Source organism: Hylobates moloch, unplaced genomic scaffold, assembly GCF_009828535.3.
Source record: "Hylobates moloch isolate HMO894 unplaced genomic scaffold, HMol_V3 SCAFFOLD_19, whole genome shotgun sequence".
Taxonomy (NCBI): Eukaryota; Metazoa; Chordata; class Mammalia; order Primates; family Hylobatidae; genus Hylobates; species Hylobates moloch.
The window spans coordinates 42,683,096-42,700,084 of NW_026652294.1; the positions used below are offsets into that span (position 1 = coordinate 42,683,096).

The following is a 16,989-nucleotide window of genomic DNA, read 5'->3' on the forward strand; positions in this document are numbered from 1 at the left end:
GCCCTTCACTTCTTCTGAGCTGGACCAACCTCGAGCTATCTTATCAAGCTTAATAATGTACTAATCGATGAGGCAGTGCCCAACAGCCATTGTTCTCTCTGGATAGTAGATAGACACTGAATTTGCTTTATTTTGAAGCTGCTCAACACAAGGTCAGCAATGCATTCTCTAAGAGCACTTAGTTCCTGTTTGTTTCTGGAATCAAATGAAATAAGTTTAACTGGGGGGGTCCCTGATGCTGTCACACTCTGATCTAGGAACATACCTATCAGAGACATTTCTCAAGAAAGTGGTCTGACAACAGCCCAGGCAAAATCTGAGCGGGTAACATTTGAAATCAAATACCCATCCAAGGAGAAAATTGCACTTAATTATTCACATGGCAATCCAGGCTGGCATGTTGGTTCAGAAGCCACACCAGCTGCTGACAGTTCTTCGCCACCCTCCCCTTTCCTCCTCTCCGCTCCATGTCTGTCTGTGCTCCTCTTCCCAGTAACTCCTACAAAAGTGATTATGCTGCTGGTCCACAGCGTCTTTGTCAGTGGACATTCTCATGTCTCCATGAGACTGGATAAGCAAAGTCACATAGCCACTTGGGACAAACATCAGTGTGGCAATTCCAAAAAAAAAGATTACTCTGTTATTTAAAAAATGTCTAAGATATTACTTACTTTTTTCTGGAATCTCTTCTTTACTATTGCAATCAGCTGTCTATGCTTTGGGTTATCTGTGCCTAGGGACATGTGCCATGAGGACACACCCCAATGCCCTGTCCCCCTCCATGCCCTCTGGCCAGACCTTCCTGGCACTTTCTTCTCTTCCCTGCATTACAAGCCCCAATAATGGGTTGGGCAGAGGCAGGAAGCAAGTAGAAGCAGAAGATCAGTCAGCAAAGACTTGGGAGCCCACCATATCAGGGCTCCAAGTACTCCAAGCGCCAAACAAATGCTCCAGTCTCAGAGCTGAGGGAGCTTCCCATGTAACACCCTTTAAAGAGAAGCTTAAAGTCTAATGGGGAAAAAAAAAAAAAAAACAGAAGCGTTAAAATGTTTAAAAATTGGTGAGTGGGTTGCACTTCCTGAAGGCAACAGACTTCAATCTGCCATTGCAGTGGGAAGCGTGGAGCGGGCCAGGGAGGATGTTAAATAGCACATGGCATTTGGGGCAAAGACTTGAAAAGAGAATGACCACAGGGGACCACAAAATGAGCCACTCTCCTAGAATAGAAGGGCCAAGGTAGAGGGGTGATGAGAAAAAGCCAAGATCCCAGTAGCATAGGGCTAGCCCATGACCTCCTTAAAGTATGTCACCTGCACAGAGACAGCATGGCCTTAATACTTCACTGAGTCAGATGCAAGGCCCTAGCCTGAGTGGGAGGATACAGGGACAGAACCCTCTGTGATCAGCAGCTTCCAGTCATGAGGGGAAAGATGTCATCTTCATGCAAGAAATGCAGCTCTTATGGTCAGACGGGCACACAAGGCTTGTGCAGATAACAAGGATGACCACTGGAACATCAGAGCTGGCTTGCAATATATAGAAGTAAACCCTGGCCGGGCGCAGTGGCTCACGCCTGTAATCCCAGCACTTTGGGAGGCCGAGGTGGGCAGATCACGAGGTCAAGAGATTGAGACCAACCTGGCTAACATGGTAAAACCCCGTCTCTACTAAAAAATACAAAAAATTAGCCGGGCATGGTGGCAGGTGCCTGTAGTCCCAGCTACTCGGGAGGCTGAGCTAGGGGAATGGTGTGAACCCGGGAGGCGGAGCTTGCAGTGAGCCGAGATCGCGCCACTACACTCCAGCCTGGGCAACAGAGCGAGACTCCGTCTCAAAAAAGAGAAGAAGAAAAAGTAAAACCTAGGCAAATTATCCAAATGATAAGACGGAAAATAAGTTCCATGAAAGATGTGCAATTTTAAGGGCCATAGAGGCTGGAAAGAGACAGTAAAACCATCTGGCTGAGGGGCAATTGTGGGCCATGAAACTGGGATGGAGCAGCATGGCCCAGTGGCAAGAACAGTTCATTGACTTTCAGGTAGGTGTCCTGAGAGTGACAGTGGAGGGTGCCAGGCATGGCTGGTGTCATCTAGCCCCACGCTACTCAAACTGTGAGCTTGTTAGAAATACGGAGTCTCAGTCCCCACCCCAGACCTACGGAAACAGAATCTTTATGCTAACACACCCTCCAGTGATTACCACGCACAATAAAATCGGGGACTGTGCGGCTCTGGCACAGTCATCTCAACACTGTCTGCACATTAGAATGGCCTGGGTAATTCTACAAAATAGTAATGCCCGGTGTCCAGCCTGAAAAGATGTTGATTTAGTTCCTGCGGAATAGGACCAGTGTATCGGTACTTTCTAAAAACTTTCCACATGGTTCACACGTTCAGCAAATTTTGAGAACCAGAGCTGAGAGAGAGACTGAAAAATGAGGAAAACACCGCTGAGAACTGTAAGTTTGGGTTCACATCAAGACCCCCAAGACTGAGCCCAGTTTGTCCCAGCCAGTACTCTGCAGGGGCAAAGCCTCTCCAGGCCCGGCGGGGCGGAAGGAAGCGGGGACCCAGGCTCATCTGAGAGAGGGAGAGAGGGGAACCTCTGGCCTTTTCCTGGACCTGGACTTTGTCAAGGCTTCCCGGACCCTGATCATTGTTAAGTTCCAATGATTTGCTCTGCAGACCTCGTTGCTGCTAGATCCTGTCCAGTACAAACCAGGCTAATCAAAATTTCCATGAGCACCGATGCTCCAACATCCTTGAGTCTGTTCAACACCCTCCCGTCTGAGAGAGGGAGGTCAGTATGCAGCTATGAACGGGGCCACGTGGACAGAGGTAGGGATGAGTAGAAATGTAAGAATTGACTGGACTGCAGTGGTTCTCAAATTTCAGCGTGCATCAGAATCACCTGGAGGGCCTGTTCCGATGCACCCCATTGGACCCTATTCCCAGAATTTCTGATTTGATTTATCTTGGAGGTGGAGCTAAGAATTTGCATGGGAATTGGTTTGGACCGAAGGACACATTGTGTGGGATGGAGGTTAAGTACCTTCTATCTTCTCAGCCTCAGAGTCCTCACTGGTAAAACATTTGGTCTAGATCAGGGCTTGTCAACCTCAGCACTATTGGTGCTTTGGGCTGATTATTCTATTTTGTGAAGATCTGTCCTCTGCATTGTGGATGTTGAGCAGCATCCCTGGCCTCTACCCGCTGAGTGCCGACAGCAACCCCCATTCCTTGCTGTGACAAGAAAAGTTTCTCCAGACATTGCCACACGACCCCTGGGAGAGAAGGATTGCAAACTCATCCCCAATTGAGAACACTGGTTCCTACATAGCTTTCCATTTCTATTTTTATTTTTTTTGTTTGTTGTTTTTTTGTTTTGTTTTTTGTTTTTGCTTTTGTTTTTGTTTTTCAGATGGAGTCTCACTCTGTCGCGCAGGCTGGAGTGCAGTGGCGCGATCTCGGCTCACTGCCACCTCCACCTCCCAGGTTCAAGCGATTCTCCTGCCTCAGCCTCCCAAGTAGCTGGGATTACAGGCATGTGCCACCAGGCCTGGCTAATTTTTTGTGTTTTTAGTAGAGATAGGATTTCACCGTGTTAGCCAGGATGGTCTCGATCTCCTGACCTCGTGATCTGCCCGCCTCGGCCTCCCAAAGTGCTGGGATTACAGGCATGATTGTCTTTTTAATGGGTGGCAAAATCATCTTTTCTTATTTTGTGGAAAGTATGCCTCTAAATTATAACAAACATGATAGTTTTCAGAGTAAAACAAATTGCTCTGAAAACGTGTATGTTTGATGAGAAACTGGTCTGTGGCTGGCACAGCACTCCTTCTGGTACAAGAGCGTTTGGGGGAAGTAGCTAAAAGCATGTGCTTCGGCACCAGATTGCCTGGCTTTTAAACTTGAGCTGCTCCACTTACCAACTGTGGGGTTTCAGGCAAGTTTCTTTTTTTTCTTTTAACTTTTTATTTTGAACCAATTTTAGATTTATAGAAAAGTTGTAAAAATAGCATCGAACTTCTACATATCTCACTTTTAGCCTCCCCTTAATGCTAACATCTTACATAAACATAGGACAGTTTCTTAACTGCCTTCTGCCTCAGTTTCTTCATCGGTAAAATGAAGATCTGAGACTACCTATCTTAAACAACTGTTAAAAAGCTTTGGATGGAATAATTCACAGAAAATACTCAGGATCGTCCCTCGTACATATTAAGTGCTCAAAAATGTCAGTTATTTTTTGTTATTCACTGTGGCTTTAAGATCTTCAGAAAACAATGCATTTTCGATAGAGAAACAGATCCCAGTGGGTGAGATGTGCCTGGCAGCCTTAGCTATCAGTTGCCAAACGACCTGTGTGTGTACTTCCTTCCATCTGGCTGGGCTTGCATTTAATCCATACATCCCTAGTCCACCTGCTTCTCCACTTCCCCCTCCCTGCCTCCAAGCATCCTGAAGGACCCTCTGGCCTTTCCCAGGACCTGGACGTTATGAAGGCCTCTTGGACCCTGATCATTGTTATGTTCCAGTGATTTGCTCTGCGGACCCCAGTTGCTGCTAAAGCCTGTCCTGGACAAGCCAGCCTCACCAAAATTTCTATGAGCACCGATGCTCCAACATTAACTGCATCTTTGAGTCTGTTCAACACTCTCCCTCAAGAGCCCCTCTACAGAATTTTACACAAAAGCACAGATGCCTCCAATCCAAAAGTGCATCATAAATTCTTGCTGAGCGTGAGGTTTCTGGGCTTCGGTGTTTCGAGAGAGAATGCTGAGTCAGAATGAACAGCAGAAAAGGTCCCAGGCTCGTGCCTTAGTCTTCGCCCAAAGGTAGCAGGGCAACTTATAAACGCTAATTAAAATTGCTTTCCCACTCCCTAATAAGGTGAGTGCTCTGTATATTTTATGGACGGGAAGACTGGGGACAAAGGAGAGAACCAGCCTTTGCCAGTCACGTAACTTGCAGGGTGATGAAGGCTGCAAGAGGCTCCACGGCAGAGCTGGGCTGGGCCGTGAGCCCCACGCAAACCAGCAGAGCTTGATCTGTTTGGCCAGCGTCCTGGCTGCTAAAGCCTGCTTCTGCCAGGATGGCATTGATATTCTGCACGTAGAAAAGAAGTCTCAGTTTCAAACTAATTGCTGTGAGCTCAAACGCATACAGTCATTAGCGCTTCACTCTGGGAAGGGAGCTGAATCCTAATTGTAGAACTGTCATGCATCCAGGCAAACTGTGTACTCTGGAGACAGCCGTGCCCAGTGGTAGGTGGTCCAACTGCACACCCTCCCCCCCGCCCACCGTTTCACACACACAACCCTACAGCCCCATCTCCACAGAACTAGGCTACCCTTTGCTCTTCTAGCACCCTGGACTTAGCCGACCTGCTGAGGCTCATTCAAAACCTTGCACCGGCCCCAGCTTTTGAGTTTTGCTTCCGAGAACCTGAGAGCCTGGAAATTCCCAAAGACCTTCTGGGGCTGGGCTGTACAAGGCTGTGGGCTAGCCTGAAAGTGTGTCCCTTTCATCTTTTCTCTGTTGCTGATCATTTTTGCTTATGCATTTCCAAGCGCCAGGTGTGACAATAAATGGTTGAATTTCACTTCTGCCTCTCCCACTGCTGGAGAGTAATCTAGAGCATAGATCTGACTGGGTCAAGCTTCAGGATAAATCTTCTTCTGACTCCAGTCTACATTTAAGAAAAAGTCTGATTTTCTGAAGAAAAAAGCACTAACAGCCCTCTGGGTCTGACCCAGCCTACCTTTGCTCCATCTTTAAAGGGTCACCTGTTCCGGAGGTATAGTCTGGAGGATGGCTGTGAGGAGTTAAACCAAGACAGGGACCACAGTTGCGATGAGGATGGTCACATGGATATCCCTCATGTTAGCTGGTATTTCTAAGCATTTTTCTTTAGGCTATGTACTTCATAGACTTTATTTCGTTTACTTAGAACAAGCTCAGCAGGTAACTGTGGCATCCTCACCATCACACAATACCTGAAAGCACAGGCTCCAGGATCCATTTGCCTGGATTCAAATCCTGATGCCCCAATTAGTAGCTGTGTGGCTTTGGGCAGATGTTTCCATCTCACCATGCTTCTGTTTCATCAGAGATGGGGATGATGTAATTGAAGTGTCCCCCTCCAAGCATGGTGAAGCTCAAATGAGTTAATACATGAGAAGCGGTCAGAACTGTGTCCGGCCAGTGGTCAGCCCTAATACACTTCAGCCATTACTACAGAGAGAACCCACATTCAGGGAGTTAAACACCTGTTTGCTGTTCCCTCCCATGCTCTTAGCCACAGTGTCATAAATATGGATGTGGGCAGCCAGATTCATTTTTTTGTTTTGTTTTGAGACATAGCCTCGCTTTGTCAACCAGACTGGAGTGCAGTAGCATGATCTCGGCTCACGGCAACCTCCACCTCCCTGATTCAAACAATCCTCCTGCCTCAGCCTCCCGGGTGACTGGGATTACAGATGCACACCACCGCACCTGGCTAATTTTTGTATTTTTAGTAGAGACGGGGTTTCACCATGTTGGCCAGGCTAGTCTTGAACTCTTGACCTCGAGTGATCTGCCTGCCTTGGCCTCCCAAAGCGCTGGGATTATAGGCATGAGCCACTGTGCCTAGCAGTGGCCAGATTTCTTTTAGACATGCACCCAGGGCCTGTCAGTAAAGGGCCTGGGGTGTGGTCATCATGCCTGTCTTTCAGTGAAAGCGTCCACAGGACAGTTCTTCGTGCTGTGTGTGGCTACGGGGTTCCAGCTTTAGTTATGATCCCTCCACTAAAAGGCAATTGAGGAATTTCTCGCTGATTGATTGGTTCACCAGGTAAAAAGCATTCAAGATGCGATTAGAGATAAGAAGCAGTGGTTCAGCTTCCTTGGGGAGGAGATCAGCCTGAATCCTTCTGTCGGTATCTTCATCACCATGAACCCGGGCTATGCTGGCCGCACAGAGCTGCCGGAGAACCTCAAGGCTCTCTTCAGGTGAGTGTCAGTTCTGCCCCGTGCAAAAGCCCCAAAAGAGAAGTTTCTTTCATTTTTCCACTTAAAATGTGTGACATATATTTTAAAGAAAATTTGCAACATTTGGAAAAGTAGATTTTTAACAACCGTCTTTAATGTCTTTAATGCAGTAAAATTGCTTTTTGCTTAACTGTATTCTGTTCTCCTCTGTATATACATTTTAAATCCATACGTTGGTAGCCTACAGTTGTGGTCTACATAGTTTTGTGTTATTTTGTTTTTTTATTTCATAGTCTCTCATAATCATATCCTAAATATTTTCTTCTATTAGATACTCTTGATAAATCTCATTTCATGGCTGCATACTTTTTTATCAAGTGCATGGTTTACAATGTAATTAACTACTCCCCCATGGTTAAATATTAAGACTTTCTAACATTTAAAATAAATTTATGCATAATGCTGTAATGTACATCTTTGTATATAAATCTTTTTTTCTGTATGCATGATTATTTTCCTTGGCTAGCTTCCCAGAAGTGGAATTACTGTGTTAATGGGTAGAAACATTTTTAAGGCTCTTGATACACATTGCCAAATTGCTTTCTAAAAAGAGTAGTACCCAATTACACTCCTCATAGCGACGCATGAGAGCACCTCTTTTATTTCACCCTTGCTACCGGTGGACATTGCCATATTTTAAACTCTTCTTTATTTTGATAAGAAAACATAAATACATTTCCTTAAAGGAGCTGGAGGCTGCATTCTTTTTCCAGAAAAGAAAAGTTGGCCCAACAAAGAGAAAATTGAAGAATGCTTCGTGGCTTCTGATTTTCTGGTTACTAAACTTTTACCTAAGTGAGACAGACTGTGGGGAGCTATGACAAAACTGTTCTGTCTCATTTTTGGACTGAGAAACACAGTGCTGTCTGTCTGGAGAGGTTGTTAACACTTTACTGGATTTCCAGAGGTGCAGGAGATCACTGGGCAGCTCCCTGAGTACTTCACTCTCTCATTCGTGGCAAATTCCTGTGTCGCTGGAGTGACGGGGGCTTCTCCTTCTTCAGCCAGGTCCCTGTGTTAACCAAGAGCTGCTGGAATGCCAACAAGCTGTCTAAACGGGTGCTACAGAATACTGCATTGTTGGCCATTTGTTTCTACAAAGTAATTATTAAATAAGCCTTGTGTTACAAATGATTATAGAAGTAGGTGATCACCCAGATAAGAATTCTTTCTTACCTTTTTTTCTTGCTGAATTTTTTTGCTAACTGGAACTGTCTTTGCCAGTTCAGGGTGCCATAATAAAAATACTGCAGACTGGGCGGCCTAAACAGCAGACATTTATTTCTCACAGTTCTAGAGACTGAAAGTTCAAAAGCAGGGTGCCAGCATGGTCAGGCTCTGGTGAGGGCTCTCCTCCAGGTTGCAGGCAGCCACCTTCTTGCTGCATCCTCACATGGAGGAAAGAGGACGAGCTAGCTCTCTGGCCTCTACTTATAAGGGCATTAATCCATTCATGGGCACTCCACCCTCATGACCTGGTGACCTTCCAAGGGCCCCATCTCCAAATACCATCACATTGCATCTTGGGGGCACACAACATTTAGTCCATAACACATACCCATAGAAGGAAATTTGGAAACAAACAGATTTTTCAAAATAGTAAGTACAAACATCTACTTTTACATTTAATTCTCTCAAAGGCCCTATGAGGTAGATAGTAATAGTTTCTCCAGTGTTTAGTGAAGAAACAGATGCATTCAGCAAATTGCTCAGGGTAGTAACCCTGGTTACTAGGGTTAGCTAGTGAACCAACTAGTAAGCGGCAGAATGCTAGAGTTTGAACACAGCGCCCCTGCTCCTCCCTGCCCCCAGTCCTGTCATCCAGAAACAATCAGTGTAACCATTTGGCATTTTTTTTCCCAATACTGCATCAGTAGTGCATTCCTTTTTCAAAACTGGGATCAGACTCTATATAGTGTAGTATCCCACTTTCATTAACTAATGTTTCTGTGTGTCATCAGATAATTTTCCGTTCACACCACTATTTTTCATGGCTGCATAGTGTTCTGTTGTACAAATGTATATTTACCCTTATGTTCAGGTTGCAAAATAATTTTGAGAATTTTAGCATTTGGTTGCTCCTTTGAATTTGAATACAATGTAAAATATTTCAAGAAAAAAATGTGCTCGAATGAAATGTTTTTGAAAATTTCATATCAGTGTAGGGAAAATGCAATTAAAGAAATGTAACAACCTATTACATATCCAACAAATTAATAAAATGTAAGTAATTTTAAAATCAAATGTTTTTAGTGCCAGAGGAAAAAAAAAAATACAACAAAGCCTTCTATAAATCCCTTTCTATATTATTGTATATGCCATTCTGTGTCAAGATAGGGTTAATAAGTATTAGGTTGGTGCAAACATAATTGCAGTTTTGCCATTGAAAGTAATGGCAAAAACCGCAATTACTTTTGCACCCACTTAATACATACTTTAGGCCTCATCATGAGAAATTTACATTTGTATTCAGATAAGTACAGGATAAGCCCTGGGTGTTTAGGATTAGAGGAGACACACATTTGGAGGATGAAGAATAGGGGAACTCTCAGTTTCTTGTAGATACCCAGAGAAACTCAATTCCTTGTTCTAAGCTTCGAATCTATTCTAGACAATTTGCTTTACTAATTCATGCCTTGTGTAAGACACACTAAACTCAAGTCACAAGACTTGAGTGGTAGCTCCAAGTCTGCCCCTGCCTGCTAACATTATCCAGCCCCTTAAGAAGGCGACTTCATTTCCTTTATCCTTAGCTAACTCATCTCTAAGTTGAAAGTCTTCATGCTAACTGCAGCAGCACATAGAATAAATTGAAAGTCTTAGATGAAATAATGGCTCAGGTCTTTCCATGAGTTTTTGCACTCACAGATGCCTCCATGTGTGATCTCAGCCAGTGCCTATTTTCTTGCAGTCTCCTCTTCAACACTGTACTTGGGAAACTGACTGGGCCTTCTGTCTTTCTATACTCAGGCCTTGTGCAATGGTGGTTCCAGACTTTGAATTGATCTGTGAAATCATGCTGGTGGCAGAAGGATTCATTGAAGCCCGGTCATTAGCCAGAAAGTTCATCACTCTTTACCAGTTGTGCAAAGAGCTTCTCTCCAAACAGGTAGGATCTCTCGGGAGGCTGCACAACCAAGCACTGTGCAACAGCCCCAGCTCTGGAAACGTCCTGGAACAAATGTATTAGGAAAACATACTCAGGCTTTCTCATAGAAAGTCACTGTGCCCATAAGCATATCGAAAGCTCTGAACACTTCCATTTTGGAAGTGTTCGAAATCACTCTCTGCTAAAGATTTATGTTCACTTTTTTAGCTCTGCATTTTTCAAAATTAACCTCAAAACTCCATTTTGTAATAGAATACTTAGCAACACTTCACAGATACCAGCGTCCCATGAGAGACATTACAGTGGCCAATAAAAACCCCTGGAGGAAATGGTCTGTACCTGAAGGGACATAGATGGGGAGGGTTAGGGAAGCAGGTTAGATGTTAACCAGCTTTGTGCTTCTCATAGTTGCTTGGCCGTTACCTGTAGCTTCTGCCTAAGGCAGGAGGAAATTCACAGAAAAATTGCACCTTAGCAAAACATTACCTGCAAAGTTTCTGCCTTGAATGGAGAATTTCTTTTTGTCAAGGATAGATGACCAAGCTTCCCTGGGCTGTCCCCAATGAGCTTTGGGAATATCTTGTTTTGATTACCGTTACTGCCATAACACAGGCTCTCTCAGCCGTGTGGAGTCTGTCCAAGATGCAGAAAATCCTGTTTTCCTCATACTTCTTTTCTCATTGTATCCCCTCTCTAGGTTCTTTCCCAGCGTTGACTTCCACTTTTACAGCTTTATCCCAAACCTCTCTGCTGAGCTCTAAACCTGTACATTGAATGGTCTGTACCACAGCTCCCCCGAGTGTTTAAAAAGCTCCTCCAGCTCAGCATGTCTAAAGCTCATCTCTGTCAGCTCTAAGCCCAAGCTTCTTTCTCCTGCGTTCCCAGCCTCAGTATGCTGACCCCTCATTCACTCATTTGCTAACTCTAGGACCATTTCCTCTTCCTTGGCCCTATATATAATTTTAAATGAACCCCTCATGATTCTATGTTCTGGATATTTCTCAAATAAGTCTCATTTCCTTTCCCTATTCATTGCTACCACTTGAGTTCCAAGCACCCATATCTTTTGCTTAAACTATTGCAACTGCCTTTCTACTAGTTTTTCCACCCCTATTCTAACTCCTCAGATCTGTTCTTTAGCCACTTGCTACAGTGATTATTTAAAAACGCTCCTCACTGGTCCTAAGATAGAGACCAATGTCCTTATCACTCTCTGCTAAAGACTTCAGGGTGTTCTGTCTCCTCCTACATCAACAGCAGCTCCCTCCCTGTCGTGTGATGCTCCATCTCCATTGATCTTTTTTGAGTTCCTTGAAATTGATTGTCTTCTCACCTGAGCCTGTGGACATCCTGTTCTCACTTGCCTTGACTGCACTTCTTTTTCATCTGTGCCTGACTGAATTCCACTCCTTCAAGGTCTTCTTTAATGCCATTTCCTTAGGGAAGTCTGATCCATATCCTGGGTACAGCCACTGTGTTCTTTGTCATCATTGCACAGCACATTTTCCCTTGGCTGCTTTTTTTTCTTTGAGATGGAGTCTCCCTCTGTCACCCACAGTAGAGTGCAGTGGCGTGATCTCGGCTCACTGCAACCTTCGCCTCCCGGGTTGAAATGATTCTCCTGCCTCAGCCTCCTGAGTAGCTGGGATTACAGGCACCCACCACCAAGCCCAGCTAATTTGTGTATTTTTAGTAGAGATGAGGTTTCACCATATTGGCCAGGCTGGTCTCAAACTCCTGACCTTGTGATCCGCCCGCCTTGGCCTCCCAAAGTGCTGGGATTACAGTTGTGAGTCACTGTGCCTGGCCTCCTTGGTAGCATTTGTCATGGCTCTAATTAAATAGCAGTCTGCTACAAATCAAGTAGAGGAGCTGGGACTTGACCAGAAGTCTGTCTGAGTTCAGACTCCATGCTCTGTTCTGCCCACTACAGCTCCTTCCCACACCATGCTGCTGCCTGAAGCCTGGTATCAGCAGTGTGGTCCACTCTCCCATAGATGCTACTAGCAGCACTGTGACCAGGGGCTTCATCTTTGACAGACCCACTTTAAGGAGCTATTCTTTAAACCTCTTTTCCCATAGAATGTGAAGGACTCCAAGGTGGCACATGTAAGCTCAGCGTCTACCATCTCTAAGAGTTAACATGGCTCCCTCCTTGACAGCCCTTCCAATTCTACCTGCTGAGTATGCAAGGAGTAGCCAGATAGGTTTGAAAATGGCTGTGTTTGATCTCTCTAACCCCTCACATCATTTGTATGTTCTGTGTCTGCCCTGCTGTCATCACAACTGGAAAATTAGCTAGTGTTAGACCAGGAACTAGAATTCTGGGATCATGATTTTCTAAGTCATTCCTTCCCACATCTCTGCCCAGGCTTCAGAGGTGACCTAATGCTCGTAGGATATCTATGATTCTACAGACACTCACCCCAGCACAAGGTGTTCTTTCTCTCTGTCACTTTGGTCTAACACTGCCCACAGGATCACTACGACTGGGGCCTGCGGGCCATCAAGTCCGTGCTGGTGGTGGCAGGATCCCTGAAGCGAGGAGACCCTGACCGGCCTGAGGACCAGGTCCTGATGCGCTCCTTGCGGGATTTCAACATCCCCAAGATTGTGACTGATGACATGCCCATCTTCATGGACCTGATCGGGGACCTCTTTCCCGCCCTGGATGTCCCCCGGAGGAGGGACCCCGACTTCGAAACTTTGGTTAGGAAGGCGATAGTGGATCTGAAGCTCCAGGCTGAAGACAACTTTGCGCTCAAGGTACATGTGGTTTTTCCTCCCAGGATTTCTCTATCTCTTACTTATTGTCCGGGACAATGGGTTATCCTTCATCCGTAATCCAAAGGGTTGTTTTAGATGTACAAATATGTATCTAGTTAGTAATAACTCAATTCATTTCAACCAGTCTTCACTGGGGACCCACAATGTGGAATGCATGGCAGGGAATACAAGGGAAAGTTGGAGGGTCCTTACTTTACAGCCCTTCCATTCTGTTTGGTGTACCTCGGTCTGAATACCAACTATCTGCTCACTCACCCATAAATGAAAGGACAAAGACAGAGGCCAAGATCTGGCCACAGCTACAGAGCCTCCACTCAATCCTACTATCCTGGATAGAGACCAGCAAAAGAGACACCCAGGACCAGCAGAGAATACCCCTCCTAGCCTCCTAGAAAACACAGCACAGCTCCTTATTTAACCTTAAGGCTTACCAGATATTGAAGAAACCCAACAACATGCAAGATAAAGACAGATGGACAGACACAGGTACACACACACACACACAACAAAAGCAGCCAGTGAAACTAACAAAGAGAATATTTTTAAAGTTCTAATTAGCATCTTTGAAGGAAATTTTAAAAAATGATACCCATCAAACAAGAATTAGATGCCATTGTACAAAGAAAGCACTATTGGAGAATTATAAAGACCTCTTTTAAATGTAAAATTGTATCATCTATGGCATTCAAAATTCAGTGAGAGGATGGGAAGATAAAGTCAAAGGCAACATCCCAGGATAAAGTTATAAGCAGTATTATGTATTATGCATGTGTGTGTATGGTAAAATATTCACACATGCACACACACACAGAGAGAAAGTGTGAGAGGCGAGATGATGTATAGAGGATCAATTTAGGTTATCCAACATGTTACCAGTAAGAATTCTAGAAAAAGAACAGAAAGATAACTAGAGCTGGAAAGACATGTATCCACATTGGAAAGACAGTACTGAACAGAATGACTTTAAATGAATCTCTGCAGTGACACATCATAATGCAATTTCAGAGGTCAAGAGTCAAGAGAAAACAATAAGTCTCCTAGTTGAGTGAGGAGATAGTACTAGTGTATTAATACCTGAGACTGGGTAGTTAGGAAAGAGGTTTAATTGACTCACAGTTCTGCATGGCTGGGGAGGCCTCATGGCAGAAGGTGAAGGAGAAGCAAGTCCTTCCTCACAAGGCAGCAGGAAAGAGACAGAAAGAGTGGAGGGGAAATAAAGAGCTGCAGACACTCTTTGTCTTCCTTGCACAGTACATTTTTCCTTTGTAGCATTTATCACAGATCTAATTAAATAACAGTCTGCTACAAATCAAGTGGAGGAGCAGGGGCTTGAAATGAAGTGTAAGTTCAGACTCCATGCTCTGTTCTGCATGCTACACCTCCTCCCTGCACCATGCTGGTTATAAAACCATCAGATCTCATGAGAACTCACTCACTATCACAAGAACAGCATGGGGGAAACCACCCCCATGATCCAACCACCTCCCACCAGATCCCTCCCTTGATACATGGGGATTCGAGATGAGATTTGGGTGGGGACACAAAGCCAAACCATATCAACAAGTGATCCAGGAAAGGAATGAAATTTAAGAGGAACTCAGAATCTCCTGTCAGCTAAATTGGATACTTGAGAACAAGAAAAGCCATCCTTCAAAGTTTTTAAGGGAAATGATTTCAAGGCTAGAATTCTATACAACCAAATTATCATCCATGATATTCTCAGACTCATAAATGTTACTTCTTATGCATCCTTTTTGAGTAAGTTACTTGAGGACATACTACAGCAAAACAAGAATGAAAAACAAGAAAAATATTGTGAGATTCAAAAAAATCAAGAATCAAGAGAAAAAATCAAGAATCAAGAGAAAAAATCCTGAAATGACAGCTGTTAGCAGGCCTAGAAAGCAGTCAATTCAAATTAGAGCTGGAAGTCAGTAGTCTCCCAGAAAAGAGAACCTTAAGAAAAGTGAACTTATTCAAAGCAAGAATAGAGTAATAAGCTGAAAGTTCTTACGTGTTTTATTGAACTTCTAAGTTATGGGGACTGTGATGATTCATTTTATGTGTAAATTCATCTGGGCCACAGAGTGCCCAGATGTTTGGTCAAACATCATTTTGGGTGTGTCTGTAAGGGTGGTATAAAGTTCTAGTTAGACAAGATGAATAACTTCTGGAGATCCATTGTACAGCATGATGGCTATAATTAAAAAGATTATCACATACCTAAAAATTGCAATGAGAGTAGACCTTAATGTTCTTAGCACAAGAAAGTGATACATTTGTGAGGTGATACATATGTTAATTACTTTGATTTAATCATGCCACAATGTATACATAAATCAAAACATCATACACCATAAATATATACAACTGTTATTTGTCAATTATACCTTAATAAAGCTAGGGGAAGAAGAGGAATACAATGTTTATACAGTCTACAACATGACTGAAAATATTATTCTAAGTCAAAAAAGAATGAGTCACAAAATACCACATATTGTATGATTCTATTTATGTAAAATGTACAGAACAGACAAGTCTTTAGAGGCAGAAAGTAGACCAGGGGTTGCATAGGATGGAGGTAGGGTAGGAGTGGGGATTGACTGCCAATGGGTAAGGGGGTTTTCTGTTGGGTTTTCTATGTTCTAAGATTGGATAGTAGTGATGGTTCTACAATTGTGTGAAGATACTAAAAGTCATTCAATTTTACACTTTAAAGGGTGAATTTTATGGTACATGAAGTATGTCTCACTAAAGTTGTTGAAGTGAAAAAAGAAAAGATGATGGATCTAGAAAGCGATTTTAAGTCTTCCCAGTATCAGGGTGTGGCATCTGTTAAATCCCTTGTTTATGCAAACAAACAAAAGCCTAGGAATAGAATACAGTCTCCATTCTGCAGCCAAAGCACCATCTACCCCTCCCCCTCCTCTCCCTCTTCCTCCTCCTTCCTCCCCCTCCTCTCTCTTTCTTTCCTTCCTTCCTTCTTTCCTTCCTTCCTTTCTTTCTTCCTTTCTTCTCCTTCCCTCCTTCTTTCCTTCCTTCCTTCCTTCTTTCCGTCCTTCCTTCCTCCTTTCTTTCTTTTTGTTTCTTTCTTTCTTTCTTTCTGTCTCTCTTTCTCTTTCTTTCTTTCTTTCTTTCTTTCTTTCTTTCTTTCTTTCTTTCTTTCTTTCTTTCTTTCTTTCTTTCTTTCATGCAATGACCTCAGGTCAATTTCATGCTTAAAACCTCCAAATGCTTCCTATTATACTTAGGATGAAATTCCAGCTACCAATTTCTGCATCTCTCTCTGGCCCCTGCTTGCCTCTTTTGTCTCATCTTGTGCCAGTCTCCCATTTGTGCTCCTGGTCTTTCAGCCCTCTAAGCTTGATGCTGAATTTAAGGCTTTTGCATTCACTGTTGCTGTACCTGGGATGGTTTTCCCTGCTGGCCTTCACATGGCTGGCTCGCTTTCATTCATATCTAAGCTTAAGCCTCCTTGGAGATTCTTCCCAACTCTCTCCTCATTCCTATCTGAGATGATCCTGCATTAAGTCATTGAAGGAAGAGACTCTCTTCTAGGTGCTTTTGGGCCCTGAATCACAGGAACAGCAATGCCCTGGGACAGAGTAAAAAAGACACTGATGCTGTGGACGACAAGACACAAAATAATATCTCAGTAAATGATCCTGCCATAACTGACACTGATCGTCTTGCCCCCAAACAGCCATTTAACCTACTACCTTCACACTGAGCTTAGCCCTCTGCTCTCCTCCTAAATTCCCTGGTTGTAGAATTCTAGAATTCTAACACCTGTATCATTTAAATTTCAAAAATATAGGAGTTCTGGCCAGGCGCAGTGGCTCATGCCTGTAATCCCAGTGCTTTGGGAGCCCAAGTTGGGTGGATCACCTGAGGTCAGGAGTTTGAAACCAGCCCAGCCAACATGGCAAAATCCTGTCTTTACTAAAAATACAAAAATTAGCTGGGCGCAGTGGCAGGCACCTGTAATCCCAGCTTACTTGGGAGGCTGAGCCAGGAGAGTCGCTTGAACCCAGGAGGTGGAGGTTGCAGTGAGCCAAG

The 16,989-nt window shown here is 44.0% G+C and overlaps 1 protein-coding gene across 1 annotated transcript in view; it reads left to right on the top strand.

Moving 5' to 3' along the window:
- The window catches only part of DNAH9 (dynein axonemal heavy chain 9), a 370,372-nt gene that overhangs the window by 126,804 nt on the left and 226,579 nt on the right, over positions 1-16,989 (top strand). Inside the window, exons 29-31 of the mRNA XM_032140114.2 lie at positions 6,838-6,995; positions 10,005-10,143; positions 12,622-12,909. Coding sequence (XP_031996005.1) covers positions 6,838-6,995; positions 10,005-10,143; positions 12,622-12,909 — 585 coding nt within the window. The remainder of the gene's footprint in view (positions 1-6,837; positions 6,996-10,004; positions 10,144-12,621; positions 12,910-16,989) is intronic.